Here is a 24,838-nt window from a genome sequence, read left to right as displayed (position 1 = left end):
TCATTGTTAGTTATTCTGAGCATCATTGTTAGTTCTGCCGAGTATCATTGTTAGTTCTTCTGAGTATCATTGTTAGTTCTGCTGAGTATCATTGTTAGTTCTTCCGAGCATCATTGTTAGTTCTGCTGAGTATCATTGTTAGTTCTGCTGAGCATCATTGTTAGTTCTGCTGAGTATCATTGTTAGTTCTGCTGAGTATCATTGTTTGTTCTTCTGAGTATCATTGGACGCAGCTTAGATCTTCTGACTCCGTATCCCTTTGAAATGTAGAAGACAGGCATCTTTAGAACTGTGAGGTGGGAGTTGTGACTGTAGGATAGAATGGTTTCCCCTCTCAGAGTTGCAGAGAGAAGCAGCTGCTTTTGTTGTCAGGATGACTGTCTGCATGGGGACCAGGTGTGCTGCTCTGTGCTCTGCTTTGTAAGGCTGTGCCTGCCTGCGTCATTGGGACAGACATGCCAGAGATTTTACTGACTGTGATCTGTTATGAAACGAGTGAGAGAGAGGGGGATCAGGCTGAAGGACAGATATGATGAAGGGAAGGAGGGAGATGTGAGAAAGGATGGAGAGAGGGAGGGAGGGAGGAGGGTGTAAGCACCGTGGTTCAAATCCTCGAGATGGAAATGTGGAAAAATCTGCAGTGGTAGAAAATACCCAACTGTCATACTTGAGTAAAAGTAAAGATACCTTAATAGAAAATGACTCAAGTAAAAGGGAAAGTCATCCAGTAAAATACTACTTGAGTTAAAGTGTAAAAGTATTTGGTTTTAAATATACTTCACTATCAAAAGTAAATGTAATTGCTAAAATATACTTAAGTATCAAAAGTATAAGTATAAATCATTTCACTTTCCTTATATTAAGTAAACCAGTTTCTTGTTTTCTTTAAAATGTATGGATAGCCAGGGGCACACATCAAATCTCAGACAAACAAAGCATTTATGTTTACTAATTCCACCAGATCAAAGGTAGTAGGGATGAGCAGGGATGTTCTGTTGATAAATGTGTGAATTTGACCATTTTCCTGCTTTTGAGTGCCAAAGAAAATATATGGAGTAAAAATGACATTATTCTCTTTAGCAATGTAGTGAAGTAGAAGTTGTCCTTGAGCATGGTAGTTAACCCCCAACAACAACTGCTCCACGATTCCCGATGGCGTGGACATCGATCAAGGCTGGCCCCAGCACCTATCAGCTTCAGAGGGATTGGGTTAAATGCGGAAGACACATTTCGGTTGAATGTATTCAGTTGTGCAGCTGACTAGGTATCCCCTTTCCTCTTTGTCTTCTTGTGTAATGTCTACCTTCTACTGATGAACCGTTTCCATATTCCTCCCTTGTGATGTGTAGGAGAGGTGCTCCCATTATCATAGCTGCTCCTCCGCAGGCTTCAGTAGACCAGTATCCTGACTGGTGTATCCTGACTGGTAGCCTGGGTTAGGGCCTGTAAGACCACTGAGCTGGCAATCTCTATACTTGGAGACACCTGGCCAGGTATGGATATGGAGAACCACCAGTCAAGATACTGGTCTACTGAAAACTGCGGAGGAGCAGCTATGATAGTGGGAGGCCCTACCTGGCTCCCCCCACCCACCCACCCCCCCCCCCCCACACACACACACACACACACACACACACACACACATAGGAAAACAAAGATAAAACCTTGAAGAGTTCCTCAAGTTAAGATTGATCTCCAAATGAATACATGATTGAGATTAGAATGCAGGCTAGAGACATTTTTAGGAAAACAATGTTTGGCTCGCTCTGAAAAGTTTTGGGTAAAGTTATGCAGACAATTATTTGTAAAGTAATTCCTTCTGTGGGCCCAACATGCTTCTCTTATGCTTTTGGATCATCTCAATTTATGCAAATCTGTGGCGATGTGATATCATATGCAGCTGGTTTCTCAAATGTCAGAGAAGGCTGCATATCCATAACAACAGGAGCAGACGCAGCAGTGAGGATCTGCTGATGTGGTTTCCATCAAAATATCTGCAGGCAGTTTTAAAGATGGAGGGAGAGACAGAGAGGGAGTGGGTGGGGGGAAAGGGGGATGGAGAAAGGGAGGTAGAGAGTGAGGTAAAGGTCTTCTCATTTTGTCCAGGACCTTACCCAAATGCAGCTGCCCCCACGGATCAGAGGAAAACCAGACCCAGTCAGGTCCAGACCCGGTCTGATCCGAGTGAGGGAAGCAGCAGAAACTTTATGTCATTAACTGAGCTTTTAATGTTCGAGCCAAGGGAGAGCGGAACGGAGGAGCTCTAGCAGCAGCAGGTGTGTGTGTGGCGCTTGTGCATGTACAGTCGCTCACACTTACGAGATGCAGGGAGGGAGAAAAGGCAACAATCGCACTAGTTACTAACTTCCAGCTGCCAAAACTAGGTTATTTGTCTCCCAATCTGATTACACACTACCTGTTTTGCCTGCATCAAACCAAGTCCAGAAGCTAGCTAGCCTGGTAGGCTAATTGAGGCTATATAGGCTGCGCTTTCCCCCTCCTACACAATTAGCAGCCTACCTGTTGACTCTTGGTGATTGTAGCCTATCCTTTTCATTTCAGATATACTATCCTCACTGATGCTCAGCTGGAAACTACTAGACTGTAATTATCATGTTATCACATTGGATTAGACCCTGTCATAAATGACAGACCATTAGATGACACACAATGCCCCAGTCTAGCCCAGCTTGCTGTGTCACTGTTGAAGCCATCTAGTGTGTGTGCATGTGTGTAATACTCCACGGGGCTGTAAAGTGATCTAAACTGTCCCATCTGTCCTCATTCAGTAAGTGTACTGTAGATAGTCTTTATTGATCTCTATCCATCAACTATCCAACATTTTGTTACTGTAGATCAGTGGTCACCAACCGGTCGATCTTGATCGACTTGTCGATCTCCAAGGCATTTCTAGTCTACAGAAATGTTTGGCGATCGACTAGAAATGCCTTGGAGATCGACAAGTCGATCAAGATCGACCTGTCGATCTCCAAGGCATTTCTAGTCGATCGCCAAACATTTCTGTAGAAAAACACAACGATAAAGCCTTGTGTTCCTATTGTTTTGTATTTGTCTCAGGCTGTTGGTGGTAGGTGCAGCCAATTCAGCTGCCCTGCGCGCCAGGTAGGCAAACTGTTGCCATTTCATGTGTACAAACTCTGCTTCCCGGTGGGCCTGTAGAGGAAATCAAGTGTACTACAGGCCTACCCCTGGCCAATCAGATTGCTCGGATGTACAAGTCTGCAGTAATTTAGCAGGCCTATAAGAAAGCTATGGCAAAGTTGATACTGTGAGATTTCAAAACGTTTAAAACCATAACTAGAGAGAGACTGTCAACGAATACTGGAAAGAGCTGATGTTTTTATGAGTGAGTTCATGTTTAAATTCTTACTCAGCACTGTCAACTTTGAATTCAACACTTTTATAAACCATTAAATACATGTTCTTCCTATTTCCACTCAGTGCTACAACAAGCACTGCAGCAGTAATGAATGAGGAAAGTGTATCTATAGGCTGGCATTGTTATTATTATTAGCGGCTTGGGTCCTTTTTTAATATCAAGGAATATTTAACTTTATCTGTTCATAGGAGTAACAACATGAATTTGTGCATGAGACAGAAATAATGCGGTGTGACTCGAGTTTCACCATCAACTGGAAGATGGTGTCCCTTTTTGGTCAGTGTCAGTGGAGGAAAGGGAGAGCGGAGGGATGTTGAGAGATGGACCCTCAGTCTGCTGCTCTCTCTCTCCGCTGAGACTGACCATCAGATACAGGCACCATCAGCCCAGTAAAATAAAAAGCGAATTAATGTGACTCACAAGTAATACCACAATGGATCTATTACCAGTGTTATCATATAGCCTACCTCACATTTTGAAATATAATAATATGAAATATAATAATAATATAAAAATATCCCAACAACAATGCATTTGCAGGTAAATTCAAGCAAAACCAGTATGCATTGATAATGTATTGGGCCTATAGTTTACTACACAAACCTCATTGCTACAGAACTGTTTTTAATTGGTACATAGGCTTACATTTTTTAAGTCATTTTAATAAAAAATCAGAGTGGTAGATCTCGGCATTTTGACTCAGAAAGTGATCTTGACTCAGAAAAGATTGGTGACCACTGCTGTAGATAGTCTTTGTTGATCTCTATCCATCAACTATCCAACACCTTGTTACTGTAGGTGGTTGTTAGGACTCCAGCCAACCCACTGAGGCTGGGAGATGCACTGCCAGACTTAGCTTATTTTACCCATACAACCACACAATTTGAGTCTACTCCAAGCCTGGAACTCCAGACCTGAGTCTCTGCTGTATTGAGACGATTCAGGACTGAGTTGAGAACTGATAACGTTGTTGAATTCTGCCCCCTTCTCACCCATGTGGTTCAAACTTCTCAAAGCAGCTTCACCCATCATTCCTCCTGCTGAGAGGACTGTGTGTGTGTAGGTGTGTGTGTGGGCTGTTGATCTGTGTACAGTGGAGCTTGGCAGCACTGCTGTGATTATCTCGGTCTGGCGAAATGCCCACTCCAGACTACCAGCTCCCAGCATGCCCCTCTCATGCACCCCCACCTCGGCCCTGCTGGCAGGTGCTATTACATGTTTATCAATGAGCACAATGTTGTTTCTCTCCTCGCTAGCTAGACAGCTAGCCAGTGTGCCATCATCCTGGGAGTGGCTTTATTAATATACACTGCATGGTAAGGATGGGAATTGCCAGGGACTGATACGATATTATGACCATACTGACGGACCACACCATACCATATTATCACCCAACTGAGGGACCTCACCATACCATATTATCACCATACGATATTATCACCATACTGAGGGACCTCACCATACCATATTATCATAATACTGAAGGACCTCAACATACCATATTATCACCATACTGAGGGACTTCACCATACTATATTATCACCCTACTGAGGGACCTCACCATACCATATTATAACCATACTGAGGGACCTCACCATACCATATTATCACCATACTGAGGGACCTCACCATACCATATTATTACCATACTGAGGGACCTCACCATACCATATTGTTACCATACTGAGGGACCTCACCATACCATATTATCACCCTACTGAGGGACCTCAACATACCATATTATCATAATACTGAGGGACCTCACCATACCATATTATCACCATACTGAGGGACCTCACCATACCATATTGTCACCATACTGAGGGACCTCACCATACCATATTATCACCATACTGAGGGACCTCACCATACCATATTATAACCATACTGAGGGACCTCACCATACCATATTGTCACCATACTGAGGGACCTCACCATACCATATTATCACCATACTGAGGGACCTCACCATACCATATTATAACCATACTGAGGGACCTCACCATACCATATTATCACCATACGATATTATCACCATACTGAGGGACCTCACCATACCATATTGTCACCATACTGAGGGACCTCACCATACCATATTATCACCATACTGAGGGACCTCACCATACCATATTATCACCCTACTGAGAGACCTCACCATACCATATTATCACCATACTGAGGGACCTCACCATACCATATTATCACCCTACTGAGGGACCTCACCATACCATATTATCACCATACTGAGGGACCTCACCATACCATATTATCACCCTACTGAGAGACCTCACCATACCATATTATCACCATACTGAGGGACCTCACCATACCATATTATCACCCTACTGAGGGACCTCACCATACCATATTATCACCATACTGAGGGACCTCACCATACCATATTATCACCCTACTGAGGGACCTCACCATACCATATAATCACCATACTGAGGGACCTCACCATACCATATAATCACCATACTGAGGGACCTCACCATACCATATTATTACCATACTGAGGGACCTCACCATACCATATTATTACCATACTGAGTGGCCTCACCATACCATATTATCACCCTACTGAGGGACCTAACTATACCATATTATCATAATACTGAAGGACCTCAACATACCATATTATCACCCTACTGAGGGACCTCACCATACCATATTATCACCCTACTGAGGGACCTCACCATACCATATTATCATAATACTGAGGGACCTCACCATACCATATTATCACCCTACTGAGGGACCTCACCATACCATATTATTACCATACTGAGGGACCTCACCATACCATAGTATCACCATACTGAGGGACCTCACCATACCATATTATCACCATACTGAGGGACCTCACCATACCATATTATCATAATACTGAAGGACCTCACCATACCATATTATCACCCTACTGAGGGACCTCACCATACCATATAATCACCATACATATTATCACCATACTGAAGGACCTCACCATACCATATTATCACCATACCATATTATCACCATACCATATTATCACCCTACTGAGGGACCTTGCCATACCATATTATCACCATACCATATAATCACCATACTGAGGGACCTCACCATACCATATTATCACCATACTGAGGGACCTCACCATATCATATTATCACCCTACTGAGGGACCTCACCATACCATATTATCACCCTACTGAGAGACCTCACCATACCATATTATCACCCTACTGAGGGACCTCACCATACCATATTATCACCCTACTGAGGGACCTCACCATACCATATTATCACCATGCTGAGGGACCTCACCATACCATATTATCACCATACGATATTATCAATCTACTGAGGGACCTCACCATACCATATTATCACCATACGATATTATCACCATACTGAGGGACCTCACATACCATATTATCACCATACCATATTATCACCATACTGAAGGACCTCACCATACCATATTATCACCCCACTGAGGGACCTCACCATTCCATATTATTACCATTCCATATTATCACCATTCTGAGGGACCTCACCATACCATATTATCACCCTACTGAGGGACCTCACCATACCATATTATTACCATACTGAGTGGCCTCACCATACCATATTAATACCATACTGAGGGACCTCACCATACCATATTATCACCATACTGAGGGACCTCACCATACCATATTATCACCCTACTGAGGGACCTCACCATACCATATTATTACCATACTGAGTGGCCTCACCATACCATATTATCACCATGCTGAGGGACCTTACCATACCATTTTATTACCATACTGAGGGACCTCACCATACCATATTATTACCATACTGAGGGACCTCACCATACCATATTATCACCCTACTGAGGGACCTCACCATACCATATTATCACCCTACTGAGGGACCTCACCATACCATATTATCACCATACTGAAGGACCTCACCATACCATATTATCACCATACCATATTATCACCATACTGAGGGACCTCACCATACCATATTATCACCATTATGAGGGACCTCACCATACCATATTATTACCATACTGAGGGACCTCACCATACCATATTATCACCATACTGAGGGACCTCACCATACCATATTATCACCCTACTGAGGGACCTCACCATACCATATTATCACCCTACTGAGGGACCTCACCATACCATATTATCACCCTACTGAGGGACCTCACCATACCATATTATCACCCTACTGAGGGACCTCACCATACCATATTATTACCATACTGAGGGACCTCACCATACCATATTATCACCCTACTGAGGGACCTCACCATACCATATTATCACCCCACTGAGGGACCTCACCATTCCATATTATTACCATTCCATATTATCACCATTCTGAGGGACCTCACCATACCATATTATTACCATTCCATATTATCACCCTACTGAGGGACCTCACCATACCATATTATCACCCCACTGGGGGACCTCACCATTCCATATTATTACCATTCCATATTATCACCATTCTGAGGGACCTCACCATTCCATATTATTACAATTCCATATTATCACCATTCTGAGGGACCTCACCATACCATATTATCACCCTACTGAGGGACCTCACCATACCATATTATTACCATACTGAGTGGCCTCACCATACCATATTAATACCATACTGAGGGACCTCACCATACCATATTATCACCATACTGAGGGACCTCACCATACCATATTATCACCCTACTGAGGGACCTCACCATACCGTATTATTACCATACTGAGTGGCCTCACCATACCATATTATCACCATGCTGAGGGACCTCACCATACCATTTTATTACCATACTGAGGGACCTCACCATACCATATTATTACCATACTGAGGGACCTCACCATATCATATTATCACCATACTGAGGGACCTCACCATACCATATTATTACCATACTGAGGGACCTCACCATACCATATTATCACCCTACTGAGGGACCTCACCATACCGTATTATTACCATACTGAGTGGCCTCACCATACCATATTATCACCATGCTGAGGGACCTCACCATACCATTTTATTACCATACTGAGGGACCTCACCATACCATATTATTACCATACTGAGGGACCTCACCATATCATATTATCACCATACTGAGGGACCTCACCATACCATATTATTACCATACTGAGGGACCTCACCATACCATATTATCACCATTATGAGGGACCTCACCATACCATATTATCACCCTACTGAGGGACCTCACCATACCATATTATCACCCTACTGAGGGACCTCACCATACCATATTATCATAATACTGAAGGACCTCACCATACCATATTATCACCATACTGAGGGACCTCACCATACCATATTATCACCATACTGAGGGACCTCACCATACCATATTATCACCATACTGAGGGACCTCACCATACCATATTATCACCATACTGAGTAACCTCACCATACCATATTATCACCATACTGAGGGACCTCACCATACCACAAAATTACCCTTCTGAGGGACCTCACCATATTATCACCAAACTGAGGGACCTCACCATACTATATTATCACCCTACTGAGGGACCTCGCCATACCATATTATCACCCTACTGAGGGACCTCACAATACCGTATTATTACCATACTGAGGGGCCTCACCATACCATATTATCACCCTACTGAGGGGCCTCACCATACCACATTATTACCATACCTTACCATTACCATACTGAGGGACCTCACCATACCATATTATCACCATACCATATTATCACTCTACTGAGGGTATGGTGAGATAACATTTGACAAAAATTGAAAGTAATTTTGTGAGCCAATGCTAACTCGTGTTATTGCAATGACTGGAATTCTACCGCTACAGCTGGCATGCTTCAACCTTCCCTCAACCTGCGACGCAGAGATATAATGATGATATCAGTTATCTGACACTGGGTAATTAGAAAAAGGGCTTAATTGCCAAAATAACACAATATCCCTTTTACACAACCTTCCCTCTGACTCAATCCGTTCTGCCTCAGCAATCTCCAGACATTATTTTATTTTTTAGCTGTTAACCTTCTGCTCTTTTTCCAAAGTTTACAAACTCTTCTGTAGGTGCGGGTAGTTCATGCTTATTTGTCAAGCAGAGCCTTTAACAGCTGTGCTTGCTGTGGAATGTGTACTGAACTCCAGGCCAATTCTTTGTGCATATTGCACCCAGTTCCCACAGAAGTTGTCCGATTTACCGGGGAAACTAGCTGGGAGCCTATTGCACATTGTTCTATAAGGGGTTAGGATCTTGGCTACTGTCCCTCTTTCCCCTCCCTCTGCTCTGATTCCCTGTTTCTCCTTCCTCTGCCCTACATAAATTCCCTGTTTCTCCTTCCTCTGCCCTGCATTGATTCCCTGTTTCTCCTTCCTCTGCCCTACATAAATTCCCCGTTTCTCCTTCCTCTGCCCTGCATTAATTCCCTGTTTCTCCTTCCTCTGACCTGCATTAATTCCCTGTTTCTCCTTCCTCTGCCCTACATTAATTCCCTGTTTCTCCTTTGCCCCTACATAAATTCCCTGTTTCTCCTTCCTCTGCCCTGCATGAATTACCTGTTTCTCCTTCCTCTGCCCTGCATCAATTCCCTGTTTCTCCTTCCTCTACCCTACATTAATTCCCTGTTTCTCCTTCCTCTGACCTGCATTAATTCCCTGTTTCTCATTCCTCTGCCCTGCATTAATTCCCTGTTTCTCCTTCCTCTGACCTGCATTAATTCCCTGTTTCTCCTTTGCCCCTACATTAATTCCCTGTTTCTTCTTCCTCTGCCCTGCATTAATTCCCTGTTTCTCCTTTGCCCCTACATAAATTCCCTGTTTCTTCTTCCTCTGCCCTGCATTAATTCCCTGTTTCTCCTTTGCCCCTACATAAATTCCCTGTTTCTTCTTCCTCTGCCCTGTATTAATTCCCTGTTTCTCCTTTGCCCCTACATTAATTCCCTGTTTCTCCTTCCTCTGACCTGCATGAATTCCCTGTTTCTCCTTCCTCTACCCTGCATTAATTCCCTGTTTCTCCTTTTCCCCTACATTAATTCCCTGTTTCTCCTTCCACTGTCCTTCATGAATCCCCTGTTTCTCCTTCCTCTGACCTGCATTAATTCCCTGTTTCTCCTTTGACCCTACATTCATTCCATGTTTCTCCTTCCACTGTCCTTCATTAATTCCCTGTTTCTCCTTCCTCTACCCTGCATTAATTCCCTGTTTCTCCTTTGCCCCTACATTAATTCCCTCTTTCTCCTTCCACTGTCCTTCATTAATTCCCTGTTTCTCCTTCCTCTACCCTGCATTAATTCCCTGTTTCTCCTTTGCCCCTACATTAATTCCCTGTTTCTCCTTTGGCCCTACATTAATTCCCTGTTTCTCCTTCCACTGTCCTTCATTAATTCCCGGTTTCTCCTTCCTCTGCCCTGCATTAATTCCCTGTTTCTCCTTCCTCTGCCCTACATAAATTCCCTGTTCCTTCTTCCTCTGCCCTGCATTAATTACCTGTTTCTCCTTCCTCCGTCCTTCAGTAATTCCCCCTCTCTCCTTTCTCTGCCCTATATTAATTCCCTGTTTCTCCTCCCTCTTCTTAACTTTCTTGCCGTTCTCCCTCTCTCCATAGTTATCTCTCTCTGTCCTGTTCTTTGCTCTCTCCGTCCTGTCTTCTGTCTCTAGTGTTGAAGGGGACAGGGAATTTCACCACTCTCCCTCTCTCCCTCTCCTCCCTCTTTATTCTCTATCTCTCTGTCTCTCTGTCTCTCTCTCCATGTCTGTCTCTCTCTTTTTCTTTCTCAGTCTATCTCTGTCTGTCTCTCTTTTCTCCCTCTACCCCCCCCCCCCCTCTCTATTTTTGGCAAGTGTAAACAGTAGGTGTATACATGGACAGAGCTGTATCTATCTGCCGTGTTCATATCAGCCCTCTACATTAAAGCATGTGCAGTGGCTCTATCACTGGCTTTTGGGGGAAATTGGTTGATAATGTCTTTCCTCTCAAATGGAAGAGAGTGGAAATGTAATAATAATAATAATAATAATAAACACCTCACTCCACAAGCAGATGGTGATATTTGACAGTGTGTCTCCACACTCTCTTCCTTCTAGCATATTCTGGCCTCAGAGAATTACATCAAAGTGGGGAGAGTTTTTGTTAACACAAATTGAGATATTTTGAGGACCACTCGCTGTGCAACAGTCATCTGATTCAAAATGAATCTTGAGTATTGAAAAGAAAGATGTTTGCATTGATGTTTGGCATTGTACCTAGATCTCTCTCTCTCTCTCTCTCTCTCTCTCTCTCTCTCTCTCTCTCTCCCTCTCTCTCGCTCTGTGTCTGTCTGTCTGCAGTACACTGTCAGAAGAGCAGGTGGCTTCTACAAACTTCAACGAGCCTGTCAACCAGGTCAGCCATTTGTTATTCACATCACCTCAAGTTCTGTTTGCTTGAGCTGTCAGCCATTGACTGGTCCCTTCAGACCATCATTCCAAAGACCACCACTAAGTGGAACACTCTGCCTCTGAGTAGGGTCCTTACTTATAGAGCCCACGAGGGACACCTCTCCACTAGTAGCATATGGCTGTGTCCATATGGAGAGCAACAGCCATTCCAGCCTCATATGTCTGACCTGTCTCTTCCGCTCTCTGTCATCTCTCTGGAGAGGAGGTTGACTCTGTCAGAAATCTGCTGGGGTCCAACAGGGTGTTTGTGTTGTACAGTATTAACCTCTCCAAAGGCTGTATTCTGTAACCTTACCCTTTGATAATCACCACCAAATGAGAGAGAGAGAGAGAGAGAGAGAGAGAGAGAGAGCGAGAGAGAGAGAGGACACATCACTGAGAGAGAAGGGACACATCACTGAGAGAGAAGGGACACATCACTGAGAGAGAAGGGACACATCGCTGAGCGAGAGGGGACACATCACTGAGAGAGGGGACACATCACTGAGCGAGGTGGGACACATCACTGAGAGAGAGGGGACACATCACTGAGAGAGAGGGGACACATCACTGAGAGAGAAGGGACACATCACTGAGAGAGAGGGGACACATCACTGAGAGAGGGGGGACACATCACTGAGAGAGAAGGGACATCCCTGAGAGAGAGGACACATCACTGAGAGAAGGGACACATCACTGAGAGAGAAGGGACACATCACTGAGAGAGAGGACACATCACGAGAGAGAGAAGGGACACATCATGAGAGAGAGAAGGGACACATCACCAGAGAGAAGGGACACATCACGAAAGAGAAGGGACACATCACAAGAGAGAGAGGACACCACGAGAGAGAGGGGATACATCACAAGAGAGAAGGGACACATCACGAGAGAGAGAAGGGACACATCACAAGAGAGAGGGACACATCACGAGAGAGAGAAGGCACACATCACATCCCGAGAGAGAGAGAGAGAGAGAGAGAGAGAGAGAGAGAGAGAGAGAGAGAGAGTGAGAGAGAGAGAGAGGGAGAGAGAGAGAGGGAGAGGGGGAAACATCACGAGAGAGAGAGAGAGAGAGAGAGAGAGAGAGAGAGAGAGTCGGGGGACACATCACGAGAGAGAGAGAGAGAGGGTGAGAGAGAGAGGGAGAGAGAGAGAGAGAAAGGGAGGGAGGGAGGGACACATCACGAGAGAGAGAGAGAATATATAAATAAATATTTTATTTTTCCGATATGTACACTTTGACAATGTAAGTAATAGTGAACTTGCCATGTCAATAAAGTCAATTGAATTTAATTGAATTGAGAGAGAGGGAGAGAGAGAGAGGGGGGGGGGGGGGGGGGGGCGGACACATCATGAGAGCGAGAAAGAGAAAGAGAGGGGGGACACATAATCAAAAAATAATTCCAGACAAGGAGTGATGAACAACAACTCTATTCATTCTGAATAGAAAAAAAAGTAACTTTGCTCCTCAAGATAAGAAGTTTTGACTCTAGTTACCTACACAACAAAGACCTAGCCAGAAGAAACGAGCTAGAACAAACCTAGCAAGGGGTGGTTAATACAACTACATCCAACGACCAAACTGAGTGAGTAAACCAACACGGAGCATGACTAACTTTAAACATGTCTTCTGTTTTTTTGTGTGAGGATTTGTCACTGGTTTTTGAACTAAATTAGCGCTAGCTAGCAACAGCAGCAGACGAACGGGGAAGCAGAACAGCGCAGCAGTAGCAGAGCCCACAGGCACCATGTCCCCACTCCCCCTCAGCGCAGAATCCATTCTCTACCCTAAAGAGGCCAAAAATGACACAACGAGGAAAGCTTTTAAACAGAAACTACTAAAGGGGAGGCCAGAAACCCTTTTCGCAGACCTCTACAAAAACGGTGATGTGAGTAATCTCATCTTCCTCACTGACCAGCCAAATGCATGGCACTCAGCAGTCTGCTCTCACTACCCTTCCATAAAGAATTAGGGAATCTGTAATGGGTGGAAGCTGAAAATCAAAGAGACAGATGACCCTAACAGCACCATGATAACAATCAACCTCTACAAGACTGGGACTGTCATGGTGCAAGGTAACATTAGGCTGTTTGAAACAGACTTTCAGACCATTAAGGAGAGAGCAGAGAGAGAGAAGGACACCACCAGTGACATGCCCTCCCACAAGACAAACTCCACCAGCACCACCCTCACCTCTACTCTCCCCACCCAAAAAGGCACATCCAGCACCTCTCTTCCCACCATAGTCGAGGACAAGCCCCAGGAGGAGAGCAACCCCCTCAGTGCAGAGCAGGCTCAGGCCCTCCTCACCACCATGGCTGCCATGAGGGATGAGTTCACCAAACTGGAGGAGGAGGTGGTCCTACCTAGGGAGAGCGTGAGCAAACAGCAACCAGACAACCACACCTTAGGGGAGCTCCTAACCAAGGTGTGGACAGAGCAGGACAGCAGCCTTGCAACACAGCTGAAAGAGGTTCAGCAAGAGGGAGACGGACTCACGAGAGAGCTGGCTGATCTAACAAAGGAGGTGAGAGAGCTCCAAAAAGACAGGCACAACAGTAATAACGATCTGACCACACTAAGAGAGGAGCTGCAGGAGAGAAAGAGAACAGAGGACAGGCTGCAGGAGCAGCTAGATCACCACTCTATGACCTGCCCTCACACAGCAGAGGAGCCCAGCTCAACCAGCCAGGCTTCCCCAGCCCTGCCTGCTGCACCTCTCCTCCCCAAACCACAGAACAGCCTCCCACTGACAGCGGCACCGGCACAGACCAGCCACACCCCAGCTCCAACACCCACCAGCCCCCACTCTACCCCCTCCAGTCCAGAAGAAGCACTGGCTGACATCGTCCTGTTGATGGACTCAAATGGAAAGTTTGTTCAGGAGAAGAAACTTTTCCCTAGACACAAAACGAGAAAGGTGTGGTGCCCAACAACGCAGAGTGCCATGGAGCTGCTTGATAGGGCCATCTCGGGTCGCCAAGCCACATAATCATACATACCGGAAGCAACGACCTGCGTACTCAGCAGGAGAGGATGGCGACTTCACTACGGGGAGTGATTGAGAAGGCCTCCGCGATCTTCCCCAACTCAAGAATCGTGGTGTCAACCCTTCTACAGAGGAAGGACTTCCACCCTGCCACAATCCAAAGAATAAACACCAGCCTCTTGAAGGACTGTGCCCTGCGACATAATGTACAACTAGCCCACCATCCCACCCTCGATCTGGACTGTCTCTATGACCATGTTCACTTGTACAGGGAGACAGTCCCCATCCTTGCCAAGACTCTCAAGGACATCGCTTTAAACCACAGTCCGACCTCTCCACCCAGGAACATCGGAGCAATCTCCACCCCGCCAAGATCACCAAGACAACACCCCAGACCAGCTCCCTGGAACCCCCAGCCACAACCACAGCACCACCAACCTCAATGTCCACCACAGCCAGCGCAGCACAGACCACCCCAGCCCAGCTTCAGAGCCACCCAGATGAGGCCTCCCACCCCCTGCCCCTCACCGCAGACCCACACTTGGAGGAGCCACAGCCCAGCAGGCAGAGCTACGCTCAGGGTGTGAGAGGTGCAACTGGCCCAGCCCCCACCAACCAAATGAGTGACATTAAACAAATGCTGAGTCTACTATGCTCACATGTGATAGGCCGAGGGTCATGGTAAGATTAGCACAATAACTCCACCATCCTCACACTACACACACAAGTGGCATGACACAAATTCTATCTTAAATGATAAACAAATCACATTTGCATAATAAGAGTTTACTTTAATTGAAAAATCATATTTTAATAGTTCTTGTTGGATTGTGAGTGTGTGTCTCATTTTGAAGGTAAAGAAAGAAAGAAAAAATAAGTTGTGAAATCTTTTTACGTTGCATGTTGGAATTGACAAGAATTGAAGTCCTCTGCTTTTGGACTAAGGAGCAGAAACCCAGAATTCCTGAAAGAAATTGATGACGTTGATATTGTAGTACTACAGGAAACATGGTGCAGAGGTGATGTTTCCACTGGCTGTCCACTAGGTTATAGGGAGATAATCATACCATCCACTAAATGAAAAGGAATCAAACAGGGCAGAGACTCAGGGGGAATGCTAATATGATATAAATCTGAACTAATTAATTAAATCGAATTGATCAAAACAGGAGAATTCTTTATCTGGTTAAAAATCAACAAGGAGGCTACCTTGACACATAAAAACGTCTTCCTCTGTGCCACATACATTCCCCCCTCAGAGTCACCCTACTTCAATGAAGAGAGTTTCTCCATTCTAGAGGGGGAAATTAGTCAATTTCAGGCCCAAGGCAACGTACTGGTCTGTGGAGACCTGAATGGTAGAACAGCAGAAGAAGAAGACACTATTAACAGTCATGGGGATAAACACCTAGCAGGAAGCAACAACCTTTCCCTCCCCACAGACCCCCACAGAAACAACTATGACAAAGTGAAAAACAAAAACGGAGTACAGCTCGTGAAGCTCTGTCGAACACTGGGTCTGTACATAGTCACTGGTAGGCTGAGAGGGGACTCTTTTGGTAGGTACACCTACAGCTCTGTCGAACACTGGGTCTGTACATAGTCAACGGTAGGCTGAGAGGGGACTCTTTTGGTAGGTACACCTACAGCTCTGTCGAACACTGGGTCTGTACATAGTCAACGGTAGGCTGAGAGGGGACTCTTTTGGTAGGTACACCTACAGCTCTGTCGAACACTGGGTCTGTACATAGTCAACGGTAGGCTGAGAGGGGACTCTTTTGGTAGGTTGGGCAATTAGGGCAATTAGTATCCAGTTCAATTAGAACACCAAAAACTAGACATACTGTATCTAGGACTAAATATCAGCAACACAGGTAGCTTTCACATGGCTGTGAATGAGCTGAGAGACAAAGCAAGAAGAGCATTCTATGCCATTAAAAGGAACATCAAAATCGAAATTCCAATTAGAATCTGGCTCAAAATGTTTCAATCAGTTATATAACCAATTGCTCTATATGGCAGTGAAGTATGGGGTCCAATCTCTAATAATGAATTCACCAAATGGGACAAACATCCAATTGAAATACTGCATGCAGAGTTTTGCAAGACTGTATTGCAAGTGCAAAGAAAAACTCCAAATAACGCATGTAGAGCAGAATTGGGCCAATACCCCCTCCTCATTCAAATAGAAAAAAGAGCCATCAAATTTTACAACCATCTAAAAACAAGTGACCCCAAAACATTCCATCACACAGCTCTACATTGTCAAGAGATGAAACAAGAGATGAAACAAGAGAAGAGTCCCCTCAGCCAGCTGGTTCTGAGGCTCAGTTCACCAACCCAAAACAACCTCATAGAGCCCCAGGACAGCACTCAGAAAATCTGGCCCAACCAAATCATCACAAAACAAAAACAAAAATATATCACCTATTGGAAAGACACCACAAAAAAACAACGTAAACTTCAATGCTATTTGGCTCTTAACCGACAGTACATGGTGGCAGACTATCTGACCACTGTGACTGAGAAAAACTGAGGAAAACATTGACTAGGTACAGACTCAGTGAGCACAGTCTGGCTATAGAGACCGGTCGTCACAGACAAACCTGGCTGCCCAGAGAGGACAGGCTGTGCTCACTCTGCTCCAGGGGAGACGTAGAGACAGAGCTGCATTTCCTATTACACTGTGACAAATACTCAGACCAAAGAGAATATTTCTTTCCCAAAATTATAACTCAATACAAGGAATTTGAAACTATAAAATATGAAGAAAAAATCTAATATTTATTGGGTGAAACGCCAAAATGTGCAATTTTTGCAGCCAAATATGTGTCCTCCTGCCACAACCTGAGGGACAGCCAGTGAAAAGTGCAAAGTAATGTCGATAATATTTCCCACCTTGTTTTGTTTTATTTTTCATACCATGTCATGTGTCTTCTCAGTCATGAGAGAGAGACTGTCATTTCAGTCATGTTGACACTGGTTCTACTACCATTGCTTTAATGTATTGTTGTTCTCATTAATATTGTTGTTGTAGTTGTTGTTAATGGTAATCCCATGTCCACTACTACTATTATTATTGCTGTTGGTCCCACCATTTATTTATACATAAATATGTTTTATATATACAGTAAATATATTTTTTCATTTTATTTATATTTTTCGATATGTTTACTTTGACAATGTATGTAATAATGAACTTGCCATGTCAATAAAGTCAATTGAATTTAATTGAATTTCATTGAGAGAGAGAGAGAGAGAGAGAGAGAGAGAGGGGGGGCATCACGAGAGAGAGAGAGAGAGAGAGAGAGAGAGAGAGGGGGGGGACATCGTCAGAGAGAGAGAGAGAGAGAGAGAGAGAGAGTGGGGACACATCATCAGAGAGAGAGACAGAGAGAGAGAGGGGGGACACATCACGAGAGAGAGAGAGAGAGAGAGAGGGGGGGGACATCATCAGAGAGAGAGAGAGAGAGTGGGGACACACAATCAGAGAGAGAGAGACAACTTCAACAGGAGAAAGAGCAGAATCAGGAGAAGAACAGAGCATTAGAGGAGAGGATCAGACTGCTGGTGGAGGAGAGGTTGAGGGGTATGGAGGAGAGGGTGAGGGGGACGGAGGAGAGGTTGAGGGGGACGGCGTGTGACAGAGAACAACCCACTAGAGAGGTGGCCACCCCCACAGAGAAGCCAGTAGAACAGCCCACCTCAGCACCTGACAAAAGTCTCGACACCACAGCAGAACAGTCCACACCAGACCCTGACCATAGAGTCGACATCACAGCAGAACAGACAAATGAAGAACCACAAGCCCAGCGGCTCTCACCCCCTCTGAGCACCCCCCCTGTCAGCCACCCTGATAGCCCTTCTGAGAACCCCCTCACACCCACTGAGGACAAACACAAGACACAGATTGTACTACTTATGGACTCAAATGGGAAATATATAGAAGAAAAAAACCTTTTTCCCAAACACAGTGTGTCTAAACTCTGGTGTCCAATCACCCAGCGCACCCTCGACCTTCTGTCTGAGGACCAACTAGGTTCACCCAGCCACATAATAATACACACAGGCACAAACGACCTGAGAGCACAGCAGGAAAGGGTGGCCACAGCCCTGAAGGGAGTGATTGAAAAGGCTTCTTCTACTTTCCCCAACGCACAAGTGGTTATCTCCACCCTGCTACCACGAAAAGACTTCCACCCTGCCACAATACAGCGGGTAAACGCAAGTATTTCCCGTGACTGTGCCTCAAAACCAAATGTTTTCCTGGCCCACCACTCCACCCTGGACTTGAACAGCCTCTATGACCAGGTCCACCTCTACAAGGCAGCAGTGCCCACCTTTGCCCGGACTCTAAAGGACATCGCTCTCAAACGTATCCCCAACACTTCACACAGGAGCAACAGATCAATAGACACCCCACCCAGACCAGCGAGACACCCTCCCAGATCTGCAGGACCCCCCCCCTGGACCTACACATAGAGGACCCACGCCAAGAGGAATTACATCCAGACCACAGTACACCCAGACACATCCACACCCCCACCCCAACCAATCAACACCCCCCCACGTCAACCATGCCCACACCCCATTTAGGCCCCCTCAGATCAGACCTATGCCACTCCTGCCCACCCCATGCACCCCACCCCCGCAAAGAGGGCCTCAACATGGAAGCCACACATACGCCCAGGTAGTGAGCGGGCAAACAGTCCCAACCCCCACTCTCACACTCGCCCAAGCCAATGGCATGTACCAGATGCTCAGCAGGCTCTGCTCACACTTACTGGCCTGAGGCCAAACCACGACCAACAACATTGGACACTATGGAAAAAAAGCCTTCACTATATCATCCTGGAATATCCAAGGCCTGAGGTCATCTGCCTTTGGCCTAAAGAGCAGAAACCCGGACTTCACCAAAGAAATCGGTAATACAGACATTGTCATCCTGCAAGAGACCTGGTATAGAGGAGACGGACCCACGGGTTGCCCTCTAGGTTACAGAGAGCTGGTAGTCCCATCCACCAAACTACCAGGTGTGAAACAGGGAAGGGACTCAGGGGGTATGCTAATTTGGTATAGAGCAGACCTAACTCACTCCATTAAATTAATCAAAACAGGAACATTCTACATTTGGCTAGAAATTCAAAAGGAAATTATACTAACAGAGAAAAATGTCCTCCTGTGTGCTACCTATATCCCCCCACTAGAATCCCCATATTTTAATGAAGACAGCTTCTCCATCCTGGAGGGGGAAATCAATCATTTCCAGGCCCAGGGACATGTACTAGTCTGTGGCGACCTAAATGCCAGAACCGGACAAGAATCTGACACCCTCAGCACACAGGGGGACAAACACCTGCCTGGAGGTGACAGCATTCCCTCCCACATATTCCCCCCTAGGCACAACTATGACAACATAACCAACAAAAATGGGTCACAACTCCTGCAGCTCTGTCTCACGCTGGGTATGTACATAGTCAACGGTAGGCTTCGAGGGGACTCCTATGGTAGGTACACCTATAGCTCATCTCTTGGCAGTAGTACTGTAGACTACTTTATCACTGACCTCAACCCAGAGTCTTTCAGAGCGTTCACAGTCAGCCCACTGACACCCCTATCAGACCACAGCAAAATCACAGTCTACTTAAACAGAGCAATACTCAATCATGAGGCCTCAAAGCCAAAGGAACTGAGTAACATTAAGAAATGCTATAGATGGAAGGAATGCAGTTTGGAAACCTACCAAAAAACAATTAGGCAACAACAAACTCAATCCTTTTTAGACAATTTCCTGGGTACGTTCCACTGTAATAGTGAAGGTGTAAACTTGGCAGTAGAAAATCTTAACAGTATATTTGACCTCTCAGCTTCCCTATCAAATCTAAAAATCTCAAATAGAAAACCGCAGAAAATTAACAATAATGACAAATGGTTTGATGAAGAATGCAAAAAGAAATTGAGAAACCTGTCCAACCAAAAACATAGAGACCCGGAAAACCTGAGTGTACGCCTTCACTATGGTGAATCACTAAAACAATACAGAAATACACTACGGAAAAAGAAGGAACAGCATGTCAGAAATCAGCTCAATGCAATTGAAGAATCCATAGACTCTAACCACTTCTGGGAAAATTGGAAAACACTAAACAAACAACAACATGAAGAATTATCTATCCAAAATGGAGATGTATGGGTAAACCACTTCTCCAATCTTTTTGGCTCTATAACAAAGAATAAAGAGCAAAAACATATACATGATCAAATACAGATCTTAGAATCAACTATTAAAGACTACCAGAACCCACTGGATTCTCCAATTACATTGAATGAGTTACAGGACAAAATAAAAACCCTCCAACCCAAAAAGGCCTGTGGTGTTGATGGTATCCTCAATGAAATGATCAAATATACAGACAACAAATTCCAATTGGCTATACTAAAACTCTTTAACATCATACTTAGATCACCCCAATCCACAAAAGTGGAGACAAATTTGACCCCAATAACTACCGTGGTATATGTGTCAACAGTAACCTTGGGAAAATCCTCTGCATTATCATTAACAGCAGACTTGTACATTTCCTCAATGAAAACAATGTACTGAGCAAATGTCAAATTAGCTTTTTACCAAATTACCGTACAACAGACCATGTATTCACCCTGCATACCCTAATTGACAACCAAACAAACCAAAACAAAGGCAAAGTCTTCTCATGCTTTGTTGATTTCAAAAAAGCCTTCGACTCAATTTGGCATGAGGGTCTGCTATACAAACTGATGGAAAGTGGTGTTGGGGGTAAAACATACGACATTATAAAATCCAAGTACACAAACAACAAGTGTGCGGTTAAAATTGGCAAAAAAGGCACACATTTCTTCACACAGGGTCGTGGGGTTAGACAGGTATGCAGCTTAAGCCCCACCCTCTTCAACATATATATCAACGAATTGGCGCGGGCACTAGAAAAGTCTGCAGCACCCGGCCTCCCCCTGCTAGAATCCGAAGTCAAATGTCTGCTGTTTGCTGACGATCTGGTGCTTCTGTCACCAACCAAGGAGGGCCTACAGCAGCACCTAGATCTTATACACAGATTCTGTCAGACCTGGGCCCTGATAGTAAATCTCAGTAAGACCAAAATAATGGTGTTCCAAAAAAGGTCCAGTCACCAGGACCACAAATACAAATTCCATCTAGACACTGTTGCCCTAGAGCGCACAAAAAACTATACATACCTTGGCCTAAACATCAGCGCCACAGGTAACTTCCACAAAGCTGTGAACGATCTGAGAGACAAGGCAAGAAGGGCATTCTATGCCATCAAAAGAAACATACATTTCAACACACCAATTAGGATTTGGCTAAAAATACTTGAATCAGTCATAGAGCCCATTGCCCTTTATGGTTGTGAGGTCTGGGGTCCGCTCACCAACCAAGACTTCACAAAATGGGACAAACACCAAATTGAGACTCTGCACGCAGAATTCTGCAAAAAATCCTCCGTGTACAACGTAGAACACCAAATAATGCATGCAGAGCAGAATTAGGCCGATACCCACTAATTATCAAAATCCAGAAAAGAGCCGTTAAATTCTATAACCACCTAAAAGGAAGCGATTCCCAAACCTTCCAAAACAAAGCCATCACCTACAGAGAGATGAACCTGGAGAAGAGTCCCCTAAGCAAGCTGGTCCTGGGGCTCTGTTCACAAACACAAACACACATACAGAGCCCCAGGACAACCGCACAATTAGACCCAACCAAATCATGAGAAAACAAAAAGATAATTACTTGACACATTGGAAAGAATTAACAAAAAAACAGAGCAAACTAGAATGATTTTTGGCCCTACACAGAGAGTACACAGCGGCGGAATACCTGACCACTGTGACTGACCCAAAATTAAGGAAAGCTTTGACTATGTACAGACTCAGTGAGCATAGCCTTGCTATTGAGAAAGGCCGCCGTAGGCAGACATGGCTCTCAAGAGAAGACAGGCTATGTGCTCACTGCTCACAAAATGAGGTGGAAACTGAGCTGCACTTCCTAACCTCCTGCCCAATGTATGACCATATTAGAGAGACATATTTCCCTCAGATTACACAGATCCACAAATAATTCGAAAACAAATCCAATTTTGAAAAACTCCCATATCTACTGGGTGAAATTCCACAGTGTGCCATCAAAGCAGCACGATTTGTGACCTGTTGCCATGAGAAAAGGGCAACCAGTGAAGAACAAACACCATTGTAAATACAACCCATATTTATGCTTATTTATTTTATCTTGTGTCCTTTAACCATTTGTACATTGTTAAAACACTGTATATATATATAATATGACATTTGTAATGTCTTTATTGTTTTGAAACTTCTGTATGTGTAATGTTTACTGTTCATTTTTTTATTGTTTTTCACTTTATATATTCACTTGATATATTATCTACCTCACTTGCTTTGACAATGTTAACACATGTTTCCCATGCCAATAAAGCCCTTGAATTGAATTGAATTGTATTGAATTGAATTGAGAGAGACAGAGAGAGAGGGGGGGGACACATCACGAGAGAGAGAGAGAGAGAGAGAGAGAGAGAGAGAGAGAGAGAGAGAACACACCAGAGAGAGAGAGGGGGGACACATCATCAGAGAGAGAGAGAAAGAGAGGGGGGACATCGAGAGAGAGAGAGAGAGAGAGAGAGAGAGAGAGAGGACACACCATGAGAGAGAGAGAGAGGACACACATCACGAGAGAGAGAGAGAGAGAGGGGACACATGAGAGAGAGAGAGGACACATGAGAGAGAGAGAGGGGACACATGAGAGAGAGAGAGAGAGAGGGTTAAATCACAAGAGAGAGGGAGGGGATACATTGTGAGATGACACATTTTGCACACAGGAAAATCCGAAGTGTGCAAGTGAGTTTTGCCCGATCATTGCGTTTGCTAACCAACACCATTCCTCTCCATACACACACGTCTACACAAATATGATTAAACTTTATTGCCATCTGTGCAGTCAGTGCACTGACAGTTCTTCCATTACAGAAGCTTATTGGCCCCAAAGAAATGATTTCTATGATTGGCCCATCGTCAGTCTTCTGTTTTCCCATTGGAGGCTGTGACAGTCAACACTGCTGAAGTTAGGCCGACACACATGCTCTAACAGCTGGCTGTGTGTCTCATCAGGAATGTGCAGAGGATCACAGTGGGCTCAGACTGCCACATCCCCCTACTGATCCTGTGTTCACTCTTTGTTTTCTTTTTAGCCTTTTAGGAAATACAGATAGGTCTAGCCACCCCCCCCCCCCCCCCCGGTTAGCGGCCACGTTGCTAATTCTAACACTTGCATCTACATTTTAGTAATTTAGCAGATTTTCATAACGAAGCAATTAGGGTGATGTGCCTTGCTCAAGGGCTCATCAACAGAATTCTAACCAGCGTCCTTTTGGTTACTGGCCAAACGCTCTTAACCGCTAGGCTACCTGCTGCCCTTGTGCTGCTGCTAATACTAACCTGTTGCATATGTTTCCTGTTAAAAGATAGCTACCCAGGAAGCGGTGCTAATAGACAAAGTAGCCTGTCTGGACTGTCCACACCTGTGGCCGGAGCTGATCACCATGCTGCAGGAGTCAGTGAAGGATCAGGACAGGCCACAGCAGAACAGGGCTCTGCTCACCTTCCACATCACCAAGACCCTCTCTTCCAAACGACTGTTTTAGGGCGTAAGGATGACCATTAGATCTCCTTCTCTTTTCACATGGACTTCTCTCACCCCACTTAAAAAATTAGAATTATTCCGAGCCTCGTTAGCTCCTTCCAAGGCAGCAGCTACTATTCCTTGGGCCCAACCACGATTACCAATTCCATACAATAAAACAGTACATAACACAACATGTAATTACACACCACTATTTCATAACATATACAACATAAATAATAGAGCAAAATAGAAGTATTAAAGTGTATGTGTGTAGAGTGCGTGTGTTAGCATGTGTGTG

General features: G+C 44.8%; 1 protein-coding gene and 1 pseudogene across 1 annotated transcript; both read left to right on the top strand.

Annotated features, from left to right (window-relative positions):
• Window positions 1-13,900: 13,900 nt before the first annotated feature.
• On the top strand, window positions 13,901-15,531 carry LOC149979859 (uncharacterized; annotated as a pseudogene).
• A 323-nt stretch (window positions 15,532-15,854) lies between these two features.
• On the top strand, window positions 15,855-24,579 carry LOC149979858 (platelet-activating factor acetylhydrolase IB subunit alpha1-like). The gene is made up of 3 exons (XM_090189071.1): window positions 15,855-15,865; window positions 18,695-19,234; window positions 24,540-24,579. The coding sequence occupies exons 1-3, from the start codon at window positions 15,855-15,857 to the stop codon at window positions 24,577-24,579; spliced, it is 591 nt and encodes a 196-aa protein (XP_090045197.1).
• The last annotated feature ends 259 nt before the right edge of the window (window positions 24,580-24,838 follow it).

The sequence above is a fragment of the Oncorhynchus mykiss genome, chromosome 11 (genome assembly GCF_057628025.1).
Source record: "Oncorhynchus mykiss isolate SJ-2025 chromosome 11, ASM5762802v1, whole genome shotgun sequence".
NCBI lineage: Eukaryota > Metazoa > Chordata > Actinopteri > Salmoniformes > Salmonidae > Oncorhynchus > Oncorhynchus mykiss.
This window is presented reverse-complemented; position numbering and strand designations above follow the sequence as displayed.